We start from the raw sequence: 24,871 nt of genomic DNA, 5'->3' as shown, positions 1-24,871 counted from the left end.
GCACCTGGTCATAGTAGTATTAAAAATCTGGTGTCACTCACTTCTCCTGTGGCATTTTGTGTCAAAAGCTGGCATTTTGACACATCTGTTTTTTTGCATGTTGGGAAAGCATGCAAAAAACCATTTTTCTATGGTTTAGAAAACCATATTCTTCTATTTAGTGTTATTCCTGTGATCATGATCCAGCTGTGTTTTCAAAATGTGGTTCTCTGTAGTCATCCATTAATCCACAGAAAGTCAAGTAGTTCTCACAGCCCTAGCTACTCATATGAGGCCATTTTCCTCTTCCCATACTTGGTCCTGCAGCATGAATGTCTATAACCAGAACCTGTGAAGTCACCAGGGCCACTCAGGCGAGTGATAGGTGCAAAAGTGGAATTTACATGCTACCAAGTAGTGTGATTACAAGAGTGGGATAGAGCAGGAGAAGGAATGACCAAACTATGCCTTAGGGAAGACTGGGAGACTAACCAGTATTGCTTTAACTGAGAGATATTGAGCCTGCACAGTCAGATCGGTATCCCCTGGCAAATGTATGTTGTTGTGTAAATGGCTCCCTGCAGTCCCAGAAGACTATCACTATCTCTTCCAATCTTGTACAGTGAATTTCTAAATAATCAATCTTGGTGCAGGAAAGCTGCGGTTTAGTAAGTGTAGCTTGCTAACGAGTCAGTGGTTTAATCTTAATTCTCACTCCTCATGCTTTTGATAACACGGGGCTATAAAGTTTGACATTGTAGAATCTTCTCTATAAATTACGATTTGCTTGCCAAAAACTCAGCCTATTATTTTCAATTCCCCTCTTATCATTAGTGTTATTAAACTGACGATTGATGTGTAAAAACTGCCATTTGCATGAAGTTCACAAAACTGCAATAAAAGACACTTTTGTTCTGACTTGGTAAGGAAAGAGGAAAAAAAAAGCAGCTAAATAATGCTAGTTCTAACAGCAGAGATGTTCATATAAAGACATGTTCTGAACAATGAGATCATTTATCCATGTATGACATAAATACATTGGAATTTAAATAATGAGAGATCTTGTGAAATGCAGCAAATCGCACACCACTGGCATTGTGAAGTTTCCCTTCTCTAAAACCCTGTTCTCAGGGAAAAGCAGCTTTACTTTTGCTTTGAAAATCCATTATCATAAGCCTTATTTAAAAAAACGTTTGTCGTAGTGCAATATTAAAGCAATTTTATACCCTAAGAGCAGCTCTTTCGTAAGGTAAAATGCAGTCCCATGTGTGTATGTAATTGCGGTTTATAATACTTCTTACAGCCCTAATTTTCCCAAAATTAAGAAAACCACTAACCTTTTTAGGCTTTCCTTTTCCTAATTGTTTTTTGTTCTCCCTGTCTTTCTTTCACAAAATATTCTTTTTTTAAAATCCCTGCTCAGGAGAATTAAAAAAAAAAAAAAAAGGCACAGAACACTCTCTAGATTCATTGCAAAACACTGCTTGAAGGAAGCATTTTAAGAGTTTAGGTTAAAAAGTTTCTGCTTCTTTTAAACTACATGGGTGACACTGCTATTTTGGGAGACCATACCATCTGCTTGTTAACCAAAAAGCAGGGAAGATATTCCTAGTTCTAGTATAGATTTTTGGGTCGATTCCACATAAAATTCCCAACTGATCTCCACATCTCCACTTGTGTTTGCCCCCTCTATAAGCTGAGGAGAACAAGGCCACTCATCTCTTCTGTCACAGCTCCCAAGGTAAAGATGCTCAGCTTGTGGTCCTGAGTAAGATAGGGTTGTTCACAAGAGGCACAGTCCATCGAGATGTGTGAGGTCCCTAATTCTTTGTGTCACAAAAGCTATGACAAGGAGTAAAAGAGCAATATAGTGTCTAGCCCCTGATGTTCCACAGGTGACTGCTATCTGTGGATGAAGAAGATGATGTTTGGGGGAGGCTTGGTTGGCTTCTGTTGGGGGATCTGATTTTTTTTTTGTTTGTGTTTGAATAAGAAAGGGGGAGGACACATTTTCTGGGGTTTTGCTTACTTTTTGGGGTAAAAAAAGGCAGAAGGACAAGGTTTCCTAGCCCACAGATCAGCCATCTACCAGGTAGTGCAGGTGGAAAAAGTGCAGGAGCTCGAGAGGACAGTAAGATTGTCCTTCCCTTGGTGGAGAGGAATGGCAGGACTTGCAGTGCAGATGGATTGAAGGAAAAGGTTGACATGAGTAGGAGCAAGGTGGAGTCTATGTATTTTGTCTGGTGAGTCTGTGGAAATGGCGCAGCGGAACATGCAAATGTGAGATGTTACTGTGGTCCTCCATAGGTGATGAAGACATTTGTCTGAGACTGGAAAGATTTGAGTCTATATTATATTGTTGGAGTATCTGCAAATACATATGTATCATCGTAACAGTATCTTCCTGACTGGCAAAATGTTTCATCCAATCTCTGTTGACAGAAAAGATTGCCTACTGATAATTGCTTTGCTTAAGTGTCTGATAATATGCCAGAAATGAGAGCATTCTCTGTTAGGTCATCTTTAATTATGCATGTACCACCTGTCAGCTTTAAATCTGGAGAAGATTAGTTTTCTCATTGGGTTTAGAGTAGGGAAGAGAGCCTTCAACAAGAGGACTAGGCTGTTGCAAACAGTGTCTATGGGGGAGTTTCACAAGCAGTCTCCTCATCATTCCTAGTCATGGATACCGCTGTTGGCACATGCGGAAATATTTGAAATATTGCCTAAGCTTGCTGCCGTAGTGATGGGTTTCGCAGGAAGAGGATTTCAGACCATCTGTTGCGTTTTCTAGTTTTCATCTTTCCCCATTTCAAAGGGAGAGGGAGCGCTGAGGTGGGGGAGGACACGTGGCAAGTCGTGGCTCCTCTGGCAGTGCTGGGGATAAATCCCCCCCAAAAGCCATGTGAGGAGGTCATTCACTTGCCGCTGGTGAAAGTTCATAATCAAACTGGTCAGGCCAGTACAGACATGCCAAGTTAATAGGATGAAAAATTATGAGGGTAGGTGCTTTCAGAAAACCCTAACAGAGAGAGATGGTAAAGATCTCTGAAGATATTAAATTAACAGGGTTGTTATTACCAAGCCTAGTTAGGATATTGAAAATTATATTGGAGAATAAATTTATCTTTGTTAGAGTAGGGAGGCAGTAATTGTTTGGGAATAGTTGAAGGGATTTTCAGTTCATGGGAGAATACTAGCTGTTTATTTGGTACAGTAATAGATGTTAGGAATCTCCTTGGTTTTCTGGTCTCCTTTACTGCAAGGCCAGTGTGGTTGGTTGTTCTCTGAAATGCATCATTTGCACCAGGTCTTTATTAAACTTCTCACCTGCTTTTGGCAGAAGAGAACATGACTTGAACTGTTAAACGTTGCTCCTGCTGCTCCTTGCCTATGTATCTGAGTGGCCAGTGCTTCCCCCTCTCTGGGATTTTGGTTTTCCAGCTTCTCTCATCACTGCCTCAGCTTCCTGGAAAGAATTCCTCAGTTACACTGGTTAGCTGACGCTGATCATTTTTCTTGGTAATACCTTCAGCCAGAGCTATTTCTGAAAATCTGGGATTTGGAACAGTAGGTCAATTTGTAAAACAACGAGCGAAGAGGGACAGATGGCTGTGGCTACGAGAGCATGTTTCTGTTCATCTCCATTTGGCTTTTGCTGATGCTTCGTTGTTGCACGAGCATTTGAGGCTGTCGCTTTGCATTGGTTAAGTGGTTGTTGCTCCTTTGCTTGAAAGACTGGCCTGTGGCACTTGTCATGTCCCCCACTCTGCTCCAGTGGGGCTCCAGGGCAGGCTGCCTCTGCAGAAGCTTGCAGTGCCTTTGCACCCAAGGACGTGGAAAGGGTTTGCAAGAGGAGTGGATTTTCTGCTTGGAAATCTGGCTGTGTTTCTCCTGACTTTTTCTCCCAGGAGCTGCACTGGGTGAGGCTTTCCTGATGATTCCTTTGCTCAGGGTAAGGTTGCTGGGCTTGGCTTTCTTTGTTATTCCTGTGTAAATGATTACACTTCTCCATCCTTTGTTGTGCTGCTGGATTTTGCTCAGTTCTTAGATGGATTCTGATTGATTCAGGCTTGCTTGCTTCTGTCTCTCTGAGTAGCAGTGCCAGTAGCATCACCTCGACAGAGCCGAATTTTTCAGACCTGAAATGGGAATGCGTGGAGGTGTGCCACAACCCCTTTTTCCTTGCTTGTGATTCATTCAGCCCTTCGTTCCACCCTCCTGTTTCATGCTGGAGGGATCTCCAGTCGTGCAGCGGTCACTGGAAGACATCTCTTTTGTACAGGCTCCTTCATTAAATACAAGGGCGCATGCATCCCGTTATCCCGGTGCTGCTGCTGAGCTGTGCAGCACCACTGGGCACTGCAGGAGATGTCCTGTTCACTGGCCTGAGGAACAGCCATACTTAACTGGATGTGGTACTTTTCTTTTGTCTCTGGAAAAAGGGACAACTAGATGAGATTTAAGAATATCCGTAAGAATTGAACTACTTACTTCAAACCATCTGAGCTCTTTTGGCTTGAGAGATATGGCTTACATAGTCCTCAGATCATGGCTGGTCCCGAGAGCTCTTCCTTGTCCTGTATTTTACAAATGATTGCTTAAACCATCTAGAGCAGTTTCTCTGGAAAACCTTCCTATTCTCAAACTCAGGATGTCCTATCTAATGACTACCTCCCTCTTTTCTCTCCTGGACTCTTAATTTGAGTTTGTCCACTGCTTTAGTCACAGGAGAGGCTTCAGCTATCGTCTCCATTTCTCACAGGGGCACTCATTTAACAGTCCCCTTGTAATCTTTGGTGTGTTGCTGGTTCATGTGTTTTCTCTCCATTTTCACTCTTGTAGAAACACTACAATAAAACTCTTCGTATGTCAGATTTAGTATCTGTTATAGCAAAGACTTCCTACAGTATTCATACTTTTCCTTGGTTGATAGTGAAGCTGGTGAAATTCAGAGTGATGTGTTTACATTGAGCTATCTGACTGTATACACTGCTAATTTTAAGAGGAAGTGGAACCTTCCTCAAAACATAGTTTTGCTATGTTTATAGACATGATCTTCTTGACTCAAGAGGCGGCTGCTGACAGCTGGTATTACAAGAGTTTATTGGGAGTCCCATGGTCCATGTGGCCTTATGTATACACAGCACAGACAAGATGAAGTCAGGGAGAGATAATGAAGACAGTGATGCTAAATCCACTAGCAGTGCCCAGTAGTGAAGCAGTTGAACAGCCAATGTGAGCCAAATTCCAGCTCCCGTCTAGGCTGTAATGATCAGGAAAATCACCTTGTCCTTTAACAGATTTTACCAATCTGGTTGAGCAGCCAAGTCAGTGGAATCATTTCTTCTTGCTGCTCTGGCAGTGAAGAGCACAAGCTCCTAAATCAGGAGGTTTGCCTGTGGCCCACCAGCACATGAGGGTGTTGCTGCATGTCTCTTCATGCCCTTCTGAGGCGTAGGGGCAGAGCAGTGTGTGGGTCATGTAAGTGCCACCATCAGGTTTTGTGGTCTTTCCACCGAAAGTCAGGTGGCAACACAGTGCTGAAGATCGACAGTAAATACACACAACCTTCTCGAGAAACTCAAGTGGGCAATCAGAGCACAGCAAGTGGCTGCTTTTACACTTTGGTTACAGAGTGATTCTGGAGGGATTTCAAGGAAACCTCTTTGTAGCAGGAAGCTGCTGCTCTAGGCAGCTCTTTCGATGAAGGAGCTGCGCCTTCTGCGCCTGGTGCCTCTTTCCCTGGGCTGCTTAATAAATACATGAGTGCAGCCATTATCAGCCAAGCTCTGTTTCTTTCGCCTGTGCTAATGTGCTGGTATTTTATGTCACATCAAGTGAGGAGGGAAAGTGGTGATATGAAGCCATTCCTCCCGTTCCTTAAATAGAATTGATGACCACAGCTTAACAGCATTCCAAGAAAAAGACATTTGATTGTAAGTGGCCAGAGCTTCCCCTGAGATGCTGAATAAGGATGTTCATCCTGGTAATAACTTGCCTTTGCCATTTTCAGAGCAGGCGTTCCTATTGCAAATCCTGCATTAGCTTGCTGCAGTTAAATGCGCGCACATATATCTAAAGGTACCTCTTTGATTTTCCTCCTCTGCCTCCCCCACCTCCCACACAGGCCCAAGGGAGCCCCATCGGCTCATCGGCAGCTCCATCTCGAGGTGGTTCCTCCAACAGCACTGCTTGTTGCCCTTTGGTGCCCCTTCAGCCATGGTGGGGGTCTGCTCGGCTGTGCAGGAGCATCGGGGAGCTTTCCGCACACCGTGGGCTGGAATTCCCTCTGGGCCACTGCAATGAATATTGCAAAAAACTGTGCTGAGCTGGGGAGGGCATCGTGCTTTTATGTGCCATGGCTTGCCAGTTTGAATCACATCTGTTGTGTTGCAGAGGGGAATATTGCTTTGTTTGCAGTGGGTTACTGGAGTACTAGCAATTCTCATTTGTAAGGGGTCCTGGGCTTAAGTCTCATCTCATCTGTCACCAAGAGAAGGAATCTACTCTGACAACTTCTGCAAATGCTGCTTTCACTTTTGTTTATTTGTTCCCCAGCCATGTCCTTTGTTTCTGAAATGGTGTTTACATACTGGTGCAGGTTTTTTTGGTGCAAAACAATTAGCTTTAATTTCTTGCTCAACTACCTGATTTTTATCCCATTTCTTCACCACCATCCTGTTGTTAATTCACACAATTATGTGATGTGATATCCCTCCCTGGTTAGCAAAATGTTAGAATAGCTGTTGGCAGCTTCTGGAAGAGTAATTAGCAAATAGGAATTGCTCAAAGATGTGCACACTAGCCTAAGTAGGCATTTTCCAGCTGTTTGCAAGTTCAAAAACTCGTAGGCACTTTTTGGGCTCTAACACAACAAGATTAATTACTTACTACTACAAAAGAATATTTACAAAAATGTGTAGTGTGCAATCCAGACTACTCCATTTTGTTCTTTAAATTGGAAGAGGGCATTTTTGTCAGAAAGAGTGGGATTTTTACAGTGCTTGGTAGTCCTTTTCCTGAGGAGCCCAGCCTTTTCGTTACAAGGGGATGTCACACTCAAAATCAGAATAGGTAGAGCCACCTAAGAGAGTGCTGGGGGCTCAGCAGATGGGTCCTGGTGCCATGGAGCATAGATGTTCCTGCCCAGGCACCACGCGGTGCCAGTACCTTTGTGCTGAGTGCCTGAGCCAGGAGCCCCAGTTCCCAAGCCATCCTGGTCTAGCCCAGGACATCCTCATTTCCTTTCCTTCCAACCTGTGGGAATTGCTGTCCATGAGGCTTTCTTTAGAAAGCCATTTACACTGCTGCGCCTCATTTTGCATGAAGAAGCCGTCGTAAATCAAATACAGACACAGCTGTGTTAAAGGTCTCCTTTTTATCCATGGGCAGCTACTGTCAGCCTGCTTTTATTTCTCCTCATTCCTATTCTGTTGTTCCTTCAGGATCAGCCTGAGGGCAGCTGGATTTTTGTTTGTTCCCTTCAGTAATAAGGTAGTTGATCCCTGATGGTGCAATGGAGAGAGGGGGCAGGCAGAGGGGAAGTGAATGGCTGGTGTATTTGGACTGCTTGACAGTTTTATTTTAAGCTCAAGGTCTTCTTGCCACATCCGTAGCCTCTTCTGTTCTCTGCCTTTTGCTTGACATCTCTTGTGCCTAATTCTCTAATCATCTGGATTATCATCTCTTGGCACCATGTCCTCACCCACTCTCTAGCCTCTCACCAGTGATTACCTCTCCCCTCTCATCTCTTCTCCACTCTGACACTTCTCCCTGTTTGCTTCTCTGAGTGCCTGTGACTTTTCTCTCTCCTCACCTCCCAGCATCATCCCACCTCCCAGAGGGAGAACAGACAATTTCCGCAAATCTTCTTTCTCGGCGTTGCCTTCATTCCCACTGCTCTTTCAAGCTCTTTGGCAGCCGTTCCCCTCTCTGTTCTGGGCAGCGAAACATCTCTCTCTGCCGCCTGCGCCCTCTTTTCTGCTCCCTCCCAACAGCCTTACATACTCGTTGTAGTATGCGATGCTTTATCTTCAGCTTCTTCAATTTATTTTTTGCTCACTGAAAACACTGGACAATAGCCACTCTTTCTCACAGTTCATTTCCCTGTTCTCACTCCAGGCCCTCTGCCTCCCTGGAAGCAATGGAACCAGCATTGGGCTCCTGCCCCCTTACTACAGACCTCTCTCCCTGGAAACCCTCCAGCCGCCCTTTCGCTGCCTTTCCTTCTGAGCAGCTCTTGATCCATGAGCCCCATGCCTCTTCAGCAGTCTCTTTCTCCAAGGTAACCCTGGTCCTTTCCCTTCTTTTTTCTTGAACCCTTCCACACATCCATAATAACACAATTCTTAGTGTCCTTGTGGATGTTGCTCCAGGCTCTTCCCCATCCTTTCAGCTTTTCACCATTGCCTCTGGATTTTCCCATTTGAGAGGTTTTTTTTTCACATCTCTCTTCTCCTTTATTATTACTAAAAGCATTTGCAGAAACATCTTTTCAGGATTTTAATTTCACCTCTTTCTTGTGCTGCTTCTGGAAAAATTCTTGCCACATGTAGCCCAGAAGAATGCTTGTGAGCATACGTACTTCAGGTGAGAAATATGTGGAATAATGGCTACAAGTGATATTGAGACACCTAATTTGTAGAGTAAAAGGAGCATTTCTTCCTTCGTCTAAGGATGGGTTGCTCTGCTGATAGGACTCTTAATTAAGAGACGTCATTTTTAAATGTTTGAAAACCCTGTGCCAGGTGACATGAAACACACGTCAGTGATAACACATATATTTTTAAGAGATAGTGATTAAACACTGTGCATATGTGTGCACATGTATATAGATACAGGTGTATTTATGTGTGCATATATATGTACATGTATATGTGTGGTTATATATGTATAGACACACATGTATAACTGAGGGCACATGCACATATGTGTCTGGTTTTAGGACACTATATGTGAGAAGAGTGTGCTGTGATGGAATAGCATCATGCCATTCATAATCCAGTGGTGGCTGTCCTGTATTTCATCAAGCAGCAGGTATTTATTTAAAGCATTTTAACATTCCCTTGGGCATATAACCAAACTGTGCCTTATTCGCACTTTAAATTCTTGAGGTAATGGCATGAATCTGTGAATAGGCTTACCTGATCTTGACCTCTGATAAACATAAATTAACTGAGCCTTTCTCTACAGGACTCAAATTGTCCTAATGGCAAAATCTTCATTCAGCCTGATAGCTCAAAATTGTCTCTTCCTTTCTTGAAGCTATGTCTCTATGTGGTCAAGTTTGTCTAAAAAGAGTGTATTTGGTCCTGTATAACAATGTTTGCATTCTTATGACATGAAACAAAGTTCATTGATTTAGTTAGACAGACTTGTGGAGTGTTTTTTTCATTTTTCTCTTTTTTTTTTTTTTTTTGTTGCAGTCTGCAATATAGGTTAGGTACATTTAGGATAGGCAGAAGTTGAGGGGGAAGAAGTAAGAAAAAAGCATGCTTGTTTTTACATTGAGGACTGTTCTCTTTTACATGAGACAAACTCCCTGGCAAGCACTAGAGTTTGCCATCTAGGCTGGTCCCCTTTTTAGCACAGAAATTGCTGTAGGGGTTTGCAAGCACAGAGAACTATTGATTGTTTCCTAGCACGCTGTTTGTATTATATATTTCAGTTAATAATTTGTAATGCTTTTAGATTAGTTTCGTTTGAAGTACTAATCAATGAGATTTATAGATCTCCTGCTTTATACATAAACATGCCAATCTCCAGTGGAGCATAAGAGTTTTCTTTTATCCCAGATTGTTTATACTATATAATTATTAATCTGTAGTTTAATCCCCTTGTCCTCGTGCTTTTATGGTTTGATCCCGCTTTTTGCAAGGGATCTCAAATCTAATTAAAGGGCATGGATTAATGGCACTCAGCACCTTCACAAGTAAGTGCTGGAATGTGCCAGCTACATCCTGTTGCATGAAGACTTTCTGATGCCTCTTATTCTACGTGTGCAGCAGAAACAGGGCAGGCTGTCTTGTGTCTTATAATTTCACTCCATGAAATTTCACTCTATGAAGCCTTATTTTGAACCACAATAGGTTTTCCAGACTCCAGGTGCACAGAGTCAGAGTTTTCTTGCTGTGATGTTCTCTCAGACTGTCATTGGAAAACCACCACATGATGAGGTGGGAAACCACCACAGCTTGAGGGGGAAAGAAAAAGGAAAATAAAGCTTGAAATTATGTGTTGATTTTCCAACATTCAGCTTTATTTTTTTGAGCTCTTCTAAAGCTCTGGTGCCCTCATGCTGTGAAGCAAAAACATGAGATCTCAGCTGGAGAGTGGGCTGGGGACACACTGCAGCCATTGCTGGAAATCTGTCTGGCCAACCAGAAAGTTTACTAGGGAAAACCCAGGGCAGCTAGTGGCTTCTGCTCAATTCTTCTTCAAAAGTCAGGTTTCTGACAAAACAGGGAGACCCGTGTTCTGCTCGCTCCATCTGTGTTTGGTGTGGTGTTGCAGACTGCTCAGGTGGGATTTTGCAGGCCACTGATGGTCAGCTGGTTCTCCTTGGGAAGCAGGAATCTCCTGGCTCCTACCCTCATCCTCACCCTCCTGAGCTCAGGGGTCAGGTTACACAATGGCACCTTCAGTTTGTTTAAAGCAAGGAAATTATGCACAAAAGCTGTTAAAAGAATATGAGGTTGTCAAGTCAAGTGAGAAATGTTATAACATCGCCTGCTCAGCCTTCAATTGAATCCTGCGTGCATGCAAATTTGACAGTCTTTAATTGCATGTCTCCAGAATCTGTGGAGAATATAGCTTCTCAGTTCACATCAGAAAAATCATACAGACTTTTTTCTTCTCAGGAAAAAAAAAAAAGCATTCTCTTTTAAAGATTGTCCAGACTGTAGGTATGGGTGTACATTCCATCAACCAGGCAAAGCTTCTGTAGGTCACAGCTGCCCAAAACACAGCCCTGGGCAGAGCTGGCACGGTCCTGAAGGTAGTGTGGCAGTGGTGATTGCCACTGTGCAGACAGGGACCTCACTAATTCCCTGTGTGTTGTGCTCAGGTATGGTACAGCCAAGGTGTCCTACAGTGTCTGTCCCCTCGTGAATGGAAAGAGAGGAAGTAGCAGCAGGTGGCACTCATCATGCTGCTGAGGGTGGACAAGGCTTGGGATTCTATGTGTCTCCAAACTAAGGTCTGCAGAGACTGTGGGGAGTGTCTGGTTTTGGTGGCCTCTTTCTCTACCAACAGTACATTCCCCTTGAAGACAGATGAGCAGACAGGGGCTGTAAATAACCATAGGGGGAGAGAGTGACATCAGTGGATACCCAACCGCACAAACCAGCCTTACGTAAGTCTGGTGTAACTCTAAACCAGTATATGTAAGTCTCAACCATTAGGATTGCACAAGAATCACATTGTTTGACATTTTATTAGCCAGGTTTCTCGCATTATGGGAGAAGCATTGGAGAGAGTGGTACATAAGCAGGAATCCAAAAGATTGTCAGTTGGAGTGGTTCTGTTGAAAATGGACTGGAAAATACGTGTTGGTGACTTGTTGCCTGAGAACATGAAGCAAGAAAGGAAGCAATTTTTCAAACAGTACTATTTGTGGACAGTCTTAAATAACATGAATCACGGGGTCTCAAATCCCGTACAGTGACCTTGTGCAATCAGAGTACATCATCTACTAGGAGATTATGAATTTATGCATGCGCTGTACTCAGAATTGGAAAAGATGTTTTCCAAAGTTAGAATCTGTTGTGTTGGCATAACATTGCATTTAAAGTAAAAAGCGTTGAACGCACTGGGAATTGTTGAAGAATATTCTGCCAGCTCTCAAAATTAGGATTTTACACTGCCATCAATAACAAAAAAGTTACTCTAATGAGAAGCCATTCTGGTTAAATGAAGAAATACAAGTCGTGATAAAACACTTATTAGTTTAATATCCAAAAAGGGGAAATAGAAAAGGCAGAAGTGTTCCCCACGTGTATTTTGTATTTGAAACAGTGGAAGAGGATGTGTCCATCCTGTACAGTAATATGGAAAGAAGAGAAAGTTTGCTGCTTATAACAGAGGAGGATCTGGGAGGCAAGAGTGGTTGAAATTAAACATTCTCATATCCTACTAACTATTACATCCAGGAATTTTAAAGGAAATAGCTGAAAAACTCTGTTAAGTGGCTGGTAATTTATAATAAATCTTGGGAAATGGGAAATTCCAGAAAATTGGAGGGCTGCCAACTGTATTTCCGATATTTCAAAAAGATAAAAGGGATGTCCCAGGGAGCTGATGGCTGGTTTAGCTTGACGTCAGTCCAGGGCAAACTAGTGGAACAGCTATTTCGGAGTCTGTCAAGGGAGAACTTGGAGGCTAAAGGTATAATTCCAGTAACAGTTGAAGAGAGAGCCTGTCAAAAAAACACTCGATGGATTTCTTTGCTCTGTCAGGATTGCAAGTCTGTGTGATAAAGGCAGCAGTTGATTTGCCTTTAAGAGGCCAGAGTATGGGGTCCTTTCTGCCTTTCAGGTTTCTGAACCATATGAGGAATGCCCAGAGATTAAAACTCCCATGACAGAGTTTCAAACAGAAATAATCAAGCCACTCTGTTTCCCTGGGATAAAGCGTGGCTTAGTTTTGGGTTTGGGGTGTTAATCTCCTATTTGATTTGATTTGATGGCTTTTGTAGCTTTAAGTGTGTTTGAGTACATTGTAGTTCTGTGGGGGTAAAGAAAAAAAACAAGCTTCAAAAAGCTTCATAAAAAGCTCAGCAAATAATGCAAGTATTCTCAAACAAAGATAAAATCCAAGTTCTTCTTATAGCAGTCTTTGTAGCTTTAATCCCTCGTTCTTTACCAATGGCAAAGAAGATTTCATAAGCTACTCTGGATCTTACAGGGGGAGGAAAGCTTGTGTTTGCCTTCTGGCTTTGCAGTCCTGTAAGAAACTACAGCTGCAGATGCTATGTTGGCTTTACGTACCCTCATAACGAGTACCCAAATACATCAAATCTTTTCTTTTTCTCTGGGCTCCTTCAGACTGCAATTGCACTGGGTCCAAGTGTCCATTTTTGTCTCACATCCTCTCCTTACCTTGGTTGTGGTCTGGTAGGTATTGGCACTAGAACTGATTGCTTTCCATGCACCTTTCTCCGTGGGATGATTTATTGTCTGCAACAGGAAAGGCAGTCAAGTTCCAGAATTAGAATTAGAGCCAGTCCATGGATAAAGGGACTTTAAATAGGCATCTAGGTATGTCAGACTCTGAGAATAATGGGAAGGCTTGCAACTCCTGCTTAAACCTTCTGATAACAAAAAGACAATCCTCGGGTCTTTGCAAGATCAAAACCACAGTCAGAACCCTTTGGTGTAATCCAGGTATCCCCTTGGCACTTGCTCTGAGTTTCTAAATAGTCATTTCAGTCATCTTCTGATCATTTGATCATTATAAAAACGTGTGAAAACTGGTTTTTTTTGCATGTATTGATAGTATTTCCAAGATTCATACGTGTAAATCTGTGGATCCTAATGCAGTAGTCACTGGAAAATATTTATTTATTTGTTTAGTTACTTAGTTTTAGATTAGTCAAAAATCTTCAATCTAGCTGTAAAGAAACATTTTTTTTTTTTCCTTCAGTTTTCAAGGGAGAACATTATAGTTGGTATCCCTTTGGTTGTGGAAAACACTGCACAGGCAGGCAGTGGCCCGCTCTTCAAGGAGAAGGGAGCACCTGTATTCTTTCCCAAGAGCAGAAGGTGCAAAGTCACACCCTGCACAAGTCTGTCCCAAATTTAACCCAGTGACCTACTGCATGCGTCCCTGCTCTTCACACATTAATCACAACAGACGCGCTCCAAAGGACATTCCAGTTTGTGTCCCAGGAAAGGATAAAGGATGTTTTGACTACCTGCTAACTTGCAGCAAAGATTAAAAGCTTGCATTTTAGGCGGTAAAACAAAGAGAGCAGATTTTTCCCATAACAGCTATGCAGTATGACAAGAGAAAATGGGATTGGGTTGCTTTCACAGCTTCTGCAATTTGCATAGTCAAAGATGTTCACAGTGGTTTTGGCCATAGCCTCTCAAGCAGATAGAACTGCTTCTACCAGTTCTGCAGATAGGCTGGAAAAGCAGTAATTAATACGGCTTAGTAAAGAAAAAAACAATTTTGAGAGAACTTTCCATTTGCTTTTTTGGTATTTTTTTTGTGGTTGTTTTTTTCTTTGTTTCTTTTTTCTTTTTTTTTTAAGTGAAAACTTAAACTGCTCATTTATAGCAACTAAAATTTCAAGTACAGAGCTTCAGCACTGAATTCCACTAGAGCTTTAAACTTGAGAATAGAACATAAAGGAAATTAATAACTTTTATTCAAATAACTTGCTAGCATAATTCTTTGACATTCAAAGGCTGCTAAAAGGAGCTGCACAGTGCTGTTATTCATAATTTGTAGCTTCCAAACTTTGGTGGCAATAGGGTAATATCAGGTGGGCCTTTGTTCTCATGGTCATATTAACAAAAGAGATGTCAAATACAGTCACCTTCTTTACTGTCCTGAGGTATTGTCATCCTGGCAGATGACCTGAACACTTGACAAACCATTTGTACTTCAGCAATTCCATAATTTCAGATGGCATTTCTGCAGTGCAAGTTATATGTGCACATATGCCCACACAGGTACACATAAATAATTTAAAGGTTTAGGAAAAAGGGGGAAGCCATAACACTGTATCACTCCTCAGGCAAAACCCCCAAATACTCATTTAAAACAATGGGCCTTTGCCAGAATTTCCAGCCCCTGTTTGTGTGGAGAACTTAAACTTTTTCAGAGAGCTTACCAAGCTGGAAGGCAAAATAAAAAAACAATCATAATTTCATTTTTCCCTCTCAGATTCTTTAATCTGGCAATCCAGCTTGCCCAAGAACAGTCCAAAAGGTTTTGTCTTTTACCCAAGGACCTGAAACCATCAACTACTTCAGAAGAACATAGTATGTTGTTTGTTGTGCTTGGTGGTTTCCTGGCAGTGTTTCAGTGTTGGGCATTCCCCATTCTGCTTTGAATAAGCTATTTTGAGTAGCAGACTTAGTTCCAGTCCCCTTCACCGTAGCCAACTGCTGTAAAGAGCAATGTGAAAGCTGCGAGAGGAGATTTTATCAGGAAAGGGTTCTGTGCTTCTTGCTTTCCATGTTCATATATGTCAGTTAAGTAGCTTCTGAGGAACAAGGATAGAGAACAGTTTTTGTGTTGTTCCTCCTGTTTTTCTACCTGGTCTATGTGGAAGGTGTCCCTGCCCTCAGCAGGGGTTTGGAACTAGATGTTTTTTAAGGTCCCTTCCAACACAAACCATTCTATGAATCTGTCTTCCCCCACACATCTACCATGCCTCTTTCCTGAGGGCATCATCAGTTTATTTACAGAACATTGAAAATGCATTTTAAACTAAGCCTGACTCACTCAGTGTAGGAAAATTAGTAGCATAATTATATAATTTCTACTGAGTCATAAAAATATTCATGCGTATACTTTGTCTAGTAGGCCTGTATAGAATGTATAGGTCAATGCATGTACTGTGTGTAAACATTATTTGCATGTTAACTAAAGTCCTTAAAGAATGTGAGCTCTCATTACCTTGTTTGTCTGGGTTACTCTCTCGAGAAACAATAATGACACAATCCTCTGAAGTGAAGAAATAGGTTTTATCTCGATAAGGAACATAAATCTGTTTGGCCTCTTCAAAGCAACCTCCACTGGGAATCCTTGCTTCCTTATGGTACCAATCTCTGAACAACCTGAAGCACAATTTCTTTAGAGTAGACACCTGGGGTTTAAATAAACATTCATCACGGAGACTACAGGCGTCCTGACAGAACTTAAGAAAAGAAAGAGATTCAGTGTAGACATGAAGCTGTAGTACATTTTTGCTTGTATTGTGTGCATTCTGCCAATAGCAAAACCATTATGAGTAACCAAAACACTACAGATTAGTCATATTTAATGACAGCAATTCTGTTTAAGGGTCTGCAGGATCAGAGTCCTTAGTTTTGGTTTTTTTTGCACAGTATCTATCCAGTTGTGCTGTAGGGTCTAGGACCGGTATAAGAAAAGCAGTGAGTGACTTTGCAGTGGGACTTACTTCCAACATCAAAGCCTCTACACTGTGATGACAAATAATCTGTTCAAAAACAGCCATTCCACAGTCTGCAGGATATATCCCTGTTCCTGTCAATTTAGCTAAGGAAGGAATTTCCAGTATTCTCATCTGCATTTGGAATCCACGTGTAGCTTGCCATACAGAAATGGGGCTCATGGCCCAGTCCTGCAGCCGGCCCAGGCACTGATGCTTCTGCTCACTGCCTGTGGTGTAACTCTTGGGGGACCAGTTTGTGACCCTTGAACCACTACAGCTGTTCAGCAATTCCAAGGGTGCTCCCTGGGCTGTGGATGCTCCATGTGTTGGAGCCATGCGGCCTCCTCAGCGACAGGAATTCTTGCCTTTAGGAGACATTAGCAAATGTCTGCAGGGCCTGCTGTGTGCCCAGCCAGACCTGCCTGTCTAGAAGGCCCATGGTTAAATTCTCCCTGGGTTTCCCTCAGCTGTCCCACTTCCCACTCAGAGCCCAGTGAAGGTCCTTCAAGGCACTCTGGTCTGGAGCACCAGCCATCACTCTCGGGAGCGGCACATCCGCAGCTGCTGGCCAGGAATGCTCTACAGTGTCTTTTCCAGGTGTCCATGTACCTTCTGCTTTACAGCAGAAGCTACTTGATCAATGTGAAAAGTTCATTTCTTAAGACAATCTTGCTAATGGCCCTGGCACCCGCATTATGTTTGGCAGGAGGAAAGTCCATGTAGCCTGGCGGCCTGCAAGTCTATTTTCAATTATCTGGGGTGCTCAGAGAAGAAGACATTAATATTGCTGAGGATGACATAGCAAATTACTACTGCTCCCTAACCTTTTTAAATTGCTAACACTGTTGTAATCTGTAATTACAGAAATCAGTGTGAGAATTGTGGCACAGTATAATTATCTTTCCTGATACTTTATTGCTGTATGAATTATTAATCAAAATCAGTCTTGTATAGTATTTGCGGCAACTAAGAAGAATAATCTATAATTAAATTTCGTTGTTTCTATTTTTGTGCTGGTGTTTTATGATGTTGTAATTGATAATTAATTGGTTAAAAATTCACACAATTCTTGCGAGTTTCATGTGACTGTGACTGCTCAGTATTCAGCATTTATTAATTGAATAATGGGCTCACTGAAGAGACCTTTGTATATAGTCTGCTGTCATTACAATGAGCTCTCAAAAATGGTGAATTAATCATTAGGCCTTTCAATAGTTTCTTTTTAAAGGAAAGCAGTGACAATATAATCATATCCTTTGTTGTTATAGCTATAATTGAGAGATCGCAATAACCAATTACAAGCATGGTCATTTTAGGAGCTCTGAAGTGTCAGTTATTGATAACTTTCTTTAAAAACAAAGTGTTGATTACACAAAACTAGTCTTTTCATAGAAAAAATATTAGGAGATGGGGAAGGAAGCCTGGAAAATTATTTTCCTCCCACTTGCCACTTAAAAACAGTGCATGTTTATCTCTAAAAACTGTCAAGTCTGATGTGCTTCTGCTGCCAATTGTCAGAAGTACAAGTTGCTCTCAACTTTTTTTCATTATTTTATCATCATTCTCCACATTTTTTTTCTGAGTACCTTTTGCTAAATTGTTAGGAGGGAAAAAAATAACAGAAAACCTCAGAACAAAAGAGCATTTTTTTCACATTCTCTGCTTGAATCTCATTGAACAGAAATACTGTGAGATGTTTATGTGCAAATCTGTAATGCAGACTCCAGCTACTGCTGGCCAAAGAGTCTTCAATGTGTTCAAACTGACCACTTCAAATTGTTCCTAAGATTCTCTCTTCTGCTGTTAATGCAGCTGATTGAGAGAATGTGAACTGGAACTAAAAATACTCCCAGTTCAGTATTGATCGCTTCTTAACACAATAAGGAGAAATTTAGGAGTCACCTTCCATAGCAGGACATAAAATGTCATCTCCAGCTGATGCTTCCAAGCAAAACCTGTGGTTCATTTTAGACCAAGTCAAGTACTGCAATCCCTAAATGAGGAATCACTCTCTTATCTGTTGGCTTCTGTATTAAAATGTAGCACTACAGGCATAATGAGGAGATACTGATAAACCTTTTCAGGCCTTTGCAGTGAAGTTGTTGGGAGTCCTCCACGCACTGTTGTAGATGTGATATCCTGTTCACATTGCCTAGGGTACATGGAGCAGGATGAGATGATGCCTTTAGGACCCTCTTTTCCCCCATCCTTGCTGGTGGTTTGCCATGGACAGACTACAAAGATGCTTCTGCCGCAGTTTAGATACCTTTTATGAGTTGAATTTGGCATCGTATGGCTTCTCATGTCCTAAACCGACTGCTCTGCTGGAGCCATTGGGAGCGGGATTTCCTGGTGTTAGTGGCACCCACCAGGTGTAATCTTTGGACAAATGTTTTCTGCTGCTTGCCTTCAACAACTTGGTCCTGCACAACTTCAGTTCCTGTTCAAGAAAGGGGAGCACCAAGCGGCATGTCCATTGCTGTCTCCTGCAGCTGGGGACACAGGGGGTGAGGAGGTCCTCAGCAGTAGATTTGAGGTTTCATCTATGTTGACATCCATCAAATAATTTGTTTCTTTATTTTGCAGTGGTTAGTAGCTCAGGAAGGATGAGTAATATAAGCACATTTGTTGTTGGACTGTGGAATATTGTCTCTGGAATATACATGCTGCAGCATGTAAATATTCATCCCATGTAAACTTACTCTCTCACTAATGTGGCTCTGGATATTTTTATTAAGAGTAACTAATCCTTTTACACATACAGTGAATTCTCTGCCCAGTGACACGCAGCAATGGTCAGTTGTACATATGGTTTATTGCAATGAAATTTCTCAAGGAAAAAATAAACAACCATCCTGCTATGAGGATGTGGTACTGTTTTGGTTCATTTCAATGGTCAGGTATCACAGCCTCTCCAGGCAACCTGTAACTCAGATTTTCCTTATATTGTCTAAACATCTGTTTTTTCAAATTGTTCCCAGTGTCTGGCTGTGTCATTGACCTTGCAGGAGGAGTGTCAGGCTGCTGTGAGGATTCTCTATGTACATCCAGGCAGCGTGCCATCCAAGAATTAAGTGTTCCCAACCTTGCTGTAGCTCCAGAGATCAGAGAAGCTGGGGCATGTTGAACAGCATGACCACAGCCAGGTGTAAGCCAGTTTCTGGAGAAATTTCACTACTAACCTGCTGAAAGTTGTCCCTGCATTCCTCCTCTGTTGAATACAGTTTATCCTAAGTGATTTCCAGTCTGATGCAACTTCTCAGCTTATGACAATTGAGTTTCTCTAACAGCCATTTCTAAAGGTTTTGTCAAAGAATTTCTGAAAGTCAACACTAATTACAGGTACTGGTGTTCCTCACTGCTAATTTGACACACTTCAGGAATTCTGAAAGAGCCCATCAGAGACATGACTTCCCTCTGCAGAAGCCATGCTGCTTTCACGATGTCACGATGATAATTTGCCTGGTTAAGTGCTCTGCAGCTCTGCCATGATAGAGATTTACCTTTTCACATAATTATCCCAGTTCTGATGCAGGACTTTCTGGTGTGTCTTGATAAGATTTGTTTTCTCCCCTCGTGTTTCCCTTTAAAAACAGACACTACGTTGCCTGTGCTCCAGTCTTGTGAGGCAGGAGTTGTGTTTTTGTGATACGTAATGTATTTTTGGTAGCAGCTCAGTCAACGTGTTTATGAGTTCCTGGAGAGTTTTGGATGAACGCCAGCCAGTACAGACAGCATGCTGCAAGCCAGAGTGATTTGGATGTTCCATGAGCAACATTTTTGGTCTTCCGAGGTTTTGTATGCTTCCTCCGTGCTGCCCATGCAGAAGGGTTTGGTGGGATCTTCCACCCAGCACCATGGAAGGAACATGTTTCAGTTCACTTCACTGCAGTTGCTGGCCTTTACCAGCGACTTTTTTGGCTCGGTTTCAATGGTGCTTTCCTTGCCCACAATAGTCCGTGCCAGTTTCTGGAAACTTTTGTTTCATAGAGGCTTTTTCTGGCAGCATGGTGACCTATATGCAAACAAATGCACAGCATGTTCTTTTGAGCCAGAGAAAGGCTTGCTGAGACATTCCCTTTTTGGTTTGAAGAAATACCAAGTGTGTAGCAATGATTTCCATGAATAAGGTTCTGCAAACTCAGCATAATACTGAATTCAGCAAAAAATGATGCAGTTTGAATTAGCACTGTGTAAACGGCTTGCAGCCCAGCTTGCCTCAGAGTTCAGAGATAATACCAGATCCCTGGGTCTTTTTATTCCAAGGAGAGAGGAAAAAAAAGAGTTGAATTCTGCTAATTTTCGTGCTACTACATGCCAAAGTCCTACAGTGACCTTTTTGCTTTGCCCTCTAAACCCTTTCCCTGTGAAAATGAACAGTATACTTCCCAGTGAAGGGTTTCACCATCTTGCACCTTTCCTGCAGGATAAAGCCCTCTTGGAGAGGAAACACCTCGTGTCTGGAGGTCATGTGGTCGATGGCAGATCGTGGAAAAGGAAAGACTGTAAATCACTTGTGTTGAAACATTAAAAGCTGATAAATAGGTGGTCCTGAGCCATAGCCCGGCCCCGGTTTCCCTGTGCGCAATGCAGGGCTCAGGGTGCTTCCTAGTGCGGTCAGGGGCACTCTCGGGGGGAAGTCTGTGGAAGGCTGAGATTGCAGCTGCCAGACAGGGCATCCACGTGGATTCTCAGAGGCTGTGGGAAGGCGAATGGCGTGGATCCACCTTCAGGAAGCCCCTGGAGTCTACAGCAGTAGGCTGGGTGGAGGTCCTTCCCGGGAGCGCAGGTAGGGATCCGCTGGAGAGGATGGTGCAGTTCACAGCCCCAGCACCTCAGGACTATCCCAGTCAGGTTTCCTAGCAGAGAAGACAGGCTTGCTCACCAGCGGGGAAATACACTGTGGTATTTTCAGCACTTCACAGCACATGCAGCAATTTTTAAAAAAAAAACACTTGATGAGAGCTGTAGTTAAAAAGTGAGAAATTACTAATTAGTAACCAAGTAATTCAGGGTTTGATTCACACAAATTGCACTATTACTGTAAGAGAGGATTGCAATTTCGGGCTAGCCGGGGTTTGGTGGGTTTTTTCTAAGGCACTGAAAATATAATTGATGTTCTGTTCATTATCTGCCAGGTTTCGGGTTTCTTGTCTTTTTTTTCGTCATCTGAGATATTACAGGCATAAGACATGCCTGGAAAATAAAGGGGAAAAAAAGCTTACTGCTTTCCCCTTTGCATTGTCATTTGCAACTCTCAGGTTTTCCCACTAGATTGTTCTTGTAAACTCTTTCATTTCATAGCATGCAAGAGTGACCACTTAGAACATCATTATAGTGCTATCATTAGCATCAGAGTTTAGTTATACAGAAACCTGTGAGATGAGCTAATGTCATTTTCTCTTTTACCTTGGTGGAGTGCTAATAACATGATTGCTGTCAATTCTTCTCATTAGTCTCAATTTATACCGAGAATTTCTTTATTTTTCTTCTGGTTAAGAAATCCAGCTGGTATAACTCACCCCCCGAAGTGTCTCTCTCCCCTGCCTGTATGCAGATCAATTAGCAGCTATGTATCTTCTCTCTAGATAAGTTGTTGAAGGGCTAATTTGTGTTGCTTGGTTGTGGTTTTTCCTCTGTTCATATAAGCATTTCAGCTGAGTGCTCAAAAGTGTAGCATGAGTCAGCATAAAGATTGAATATACCAGTAAAAGAGAATCTGTAAGCACTCCATTAGGATTTCCAGTAATATTACACTTTTGTGCTGTTGGCAAAAATACCTATTTTGTACAGAGTCATCATAGCCACTGGCTTAGAAATACAATAAAGGTGGGAAGATGAAGTTACTATTGAGAAGTTTAGTCAATATAAGTAAGAAGTGTGTCCTCTTAAGTCCATTCTTGTCTAGATGATTAGTGTCTTTCAAAGGGCACTATAGGAAAATGGTAAGCTCGTTTGAACTCACAGCAAGAGAAGTAGTTTGAAGTCGTGTCTAGCGAAGTGCCTGTATATTGCACTAGCAAAGGAGAATGCTGTAATGATCCACATTAAAAGGTAGCAGAGGAGGAATTTTGCTTTTACTTGATACAGTAGTCAGATATTTACAGTGCAGCAGTACTGTACCAAAATATCCTCATCTTACCCTTAACCCTTGATACCTCTGAATTTTACCTCTCAGAAGGCAGTTGTTCTTGATAAGGAAAAATAATTCCTTAAAAATACTGCAGGTTTGTGCGTTTGCACAACTTTCCCTTCAACAGCAGATAGAGTAACACATACAAATAATCCTTGTCCCCATGTAAGTCTGAAAACAAGCAGGTTTGGTTTGGTATACATAGTCTGTTCAGTCACAGCACAGGCTTTTACACCTTCCTACTTGAAGAAGTTGAAATGGGAAAATAATGCAAAGAGGACTCAGTCTAATGCTGGGCAAAATGTTTTGGGTAAATTAATTACTCCAATGTGTTCAAGGGCAAAGGGGGTTCATGCAGTGTGAGGTATTGGGGGGAACTGTTTCCCTCCACCATCACCACTGCAAATCCAGTGGCCATGTTCAGAGGCTTTGCCAGTCCTACATGTGTCAGAAACTGCATAACATCAGCAGAGAATTTCCCTGACTCAGATAGGCTCAGAATGGCTGTGTAAGGGGTGTCTGACATAATTCCAACCTCTGCTCTGCTGTCAGAAGGAGGAGACCTGCAGGCAGGATGAACATCCATTCTGGTCAAGGGATTTTTTTTGTACCCAGAAAGATTATTTGGGTCTGTGGGTTTGGATTTCAGGAAGATTTACTCTTCTATAAATGTCATTAAGCCACTAATGAAGGCATGTTGCTTTAACCACACATGAAAACAGATTTCTTCTGGAGCTGCTAAATACCTTTCTCTCCCTCTTAAGGCTTAAAATTCTGATTGAGAAATTAAATTGCTGTAGTTAGTGGGCTGACTTTGATAGGTACATTTCCACCTTGCCTTTTACTTGAGCCAAGGTCCTCAGTGTGACAGCATGTAGTGCTTGCCCGTTTGCTGGAGAATAGACTTAGGGGTTTGAGGGGTTTTTCCCTTTGATCTGAAAATACCAGAAGCAAGTCCAAAGCCCTTTTTTTCACCATTAGAAAACCCAACAGTCACTCTAGCTTTTTTTTTTTTTTTTCTGAAATCTAAAATTTCCAATGTACCCATGTTATTGCCATTACTAAATTGGAAATTGGAGATGCATAGTAGGTGGTTGAAGAAAAGCACTTTGCAGTCTGTCTAAACCCTATTTTGGTTTTGAGGGGGGAAGTTGGTGGGGCAAGTAGGTAATCCAAGCATGACAGGGTGAAGTCTAGTGGCATCAAACCAGTATCAATCATGGTATCTTTCCTTAGGAACTTGGATTTAAGCATTAATGGGCTGCTTGGCTGTGATCTTGAGGTATCCGGATATCGGGCTGAATCTCACCAGTCCTCATTCACCCAGGGACCATGCTGCTCCTCACCACGTTGTTTGTGCTTTCTTCTCCCTTGTGCCTGCAGGGTGTGAACGGCATGTCTGTGGATGAGAAGACTGACTCCCCCATGTATGTGTATGAGTCAACGGTGCACTGTACCAATATTCTCCTCTGCTTAAATGACCAGCGGAAGCAGGACATTCTCTGTGACGTGACGCTGATCGTGGAGGGGAAGGAGTTCCGCGCCCACCGGGCTGTGCTGGCTGCCTGCAGCGAGTACTTCTTGCAGGCCTTGGTTGGGCAGACGGAAAATGACCTGGTGGTCAGCCTGCCGGAGGAGGTACAGTATGTCACCGTGCCCCCACCATAACAATGTGCTCCTTCCTCCCACGTGCTGAGGAAAACCTCTGTGGTCTGCTGGGGTGGCCAAAGGGAGGGTGGCACAGGTGTCATTGGCTGCCCCAGCATGGCTCAGGATGTGCTTTTTCTGTTTGGGTGGGTTTCAGATCATTGAAGGATGGACACATTCACACCATGCCAGCCTTACGATGGAAGCAAAGTTGTAAGATGCTTCAGCTCGCCTTTGTCACTGCTGCTGAAGGAATTGTACCCAAACATTTCATTACCACAGCCTCATTCAGGACAGTATTAGGACCCTGATATTCCTCTGCTCTTCTAGACAGGAAATTTGAAAGGAGTGATGTGACAGGTACATGGCAGGTTATTGTTGAAAAATCATGTGAGCTGTCATGTTGTTGGGAGATTCATTGCTGTCCACCCCTCTCTGGTAGCTCATATCTTTATTCCACTTCTTTCCCCTCTCCTGCACTGACTGGCTTCCTCACAGCTCCCCTCATAAAGAGTTTGGGATCTAACTGTGTTTTCCACCGAGAAACCATGAACAGAGTCTGTCAAAAAGTGCAGGTTTTGTCATGCAGTGTGGTTCCCACAGCATGAGGCCCAGGGATGTAGAAAACACATACCTCACTGGAAAGTTTACTTTATTTTATCACAGAATCTCACTGGCTGGCTTCCACCCCCACTGTAATTTCCTTACAGCCGTGACAGCACAGCTACTGTAGGGCGTGCTGGTGGATTTGCTGCCCACAGAGGGGAGGTGCGTGCCTGATGGCCAGGGCTGCCATCACCGGTGTCCCTGGCTGGGAAGGGTGGCATGAGAAGGGTGGCAATGTACCCAGGGCACAGCACAGAAGTCGCTCAGGGGGAATGCACTCTGGAATACAGAAGGCTTTTTTCACCATCATTTACTTAGTGCCCTTGAAGAGGCTTGGTGTGTTTTTAAATGATGACAGGTCCCAAAGTGTCACA

General features: G+C 42.7%; 1 protein-coding gene across 3 annotated transcripts in view; it reads left to right on the top strand.

Annotated features, from left to right (window-relative positions):
* Window positions 1–24,871, top strand: part of BACH2 (BACH transcriptional regulator 2) — a 181,739-nt gene that overhangs the window by 115,076 nt on the left and 41,792 nt on the right. For all 3 annotated transcript variants that reach the window (XM_086876545.1, XM_086876544.1, XM_086876543.1), the window contains exon 5: window positions 23,628–23,882. In XM_086876545.1, the coding sequence (XP_086732671.1) occupies window positions 23,640–23,882 (243 nt within the window). In that variant the 5' untranslated portion in view covers window positions 23,628–23,639. The remainder of the gene's footprint in view (window positions 1–23,627; window positions 23,883–24,871) is intronic.

This window comes from Cyanistes caeruleus, chromosome 2, assembly GCF_971803275.1.
Source record: "Cyanistes caeruleus chromosome 2, bCyaCae1.hap1.1, whole genome shotgun sequence".
Lineage (NCBI taxonomy): Eukaryota > Metazoa > Chordata > Aves > Passeriformes > Paridae > Cyanistes > Cyanistes caeruleus.
Note: the sequence above shows the minus strand (reverse complement) of the source record. Positions and strands in the feature narration are given on the sequence as shown.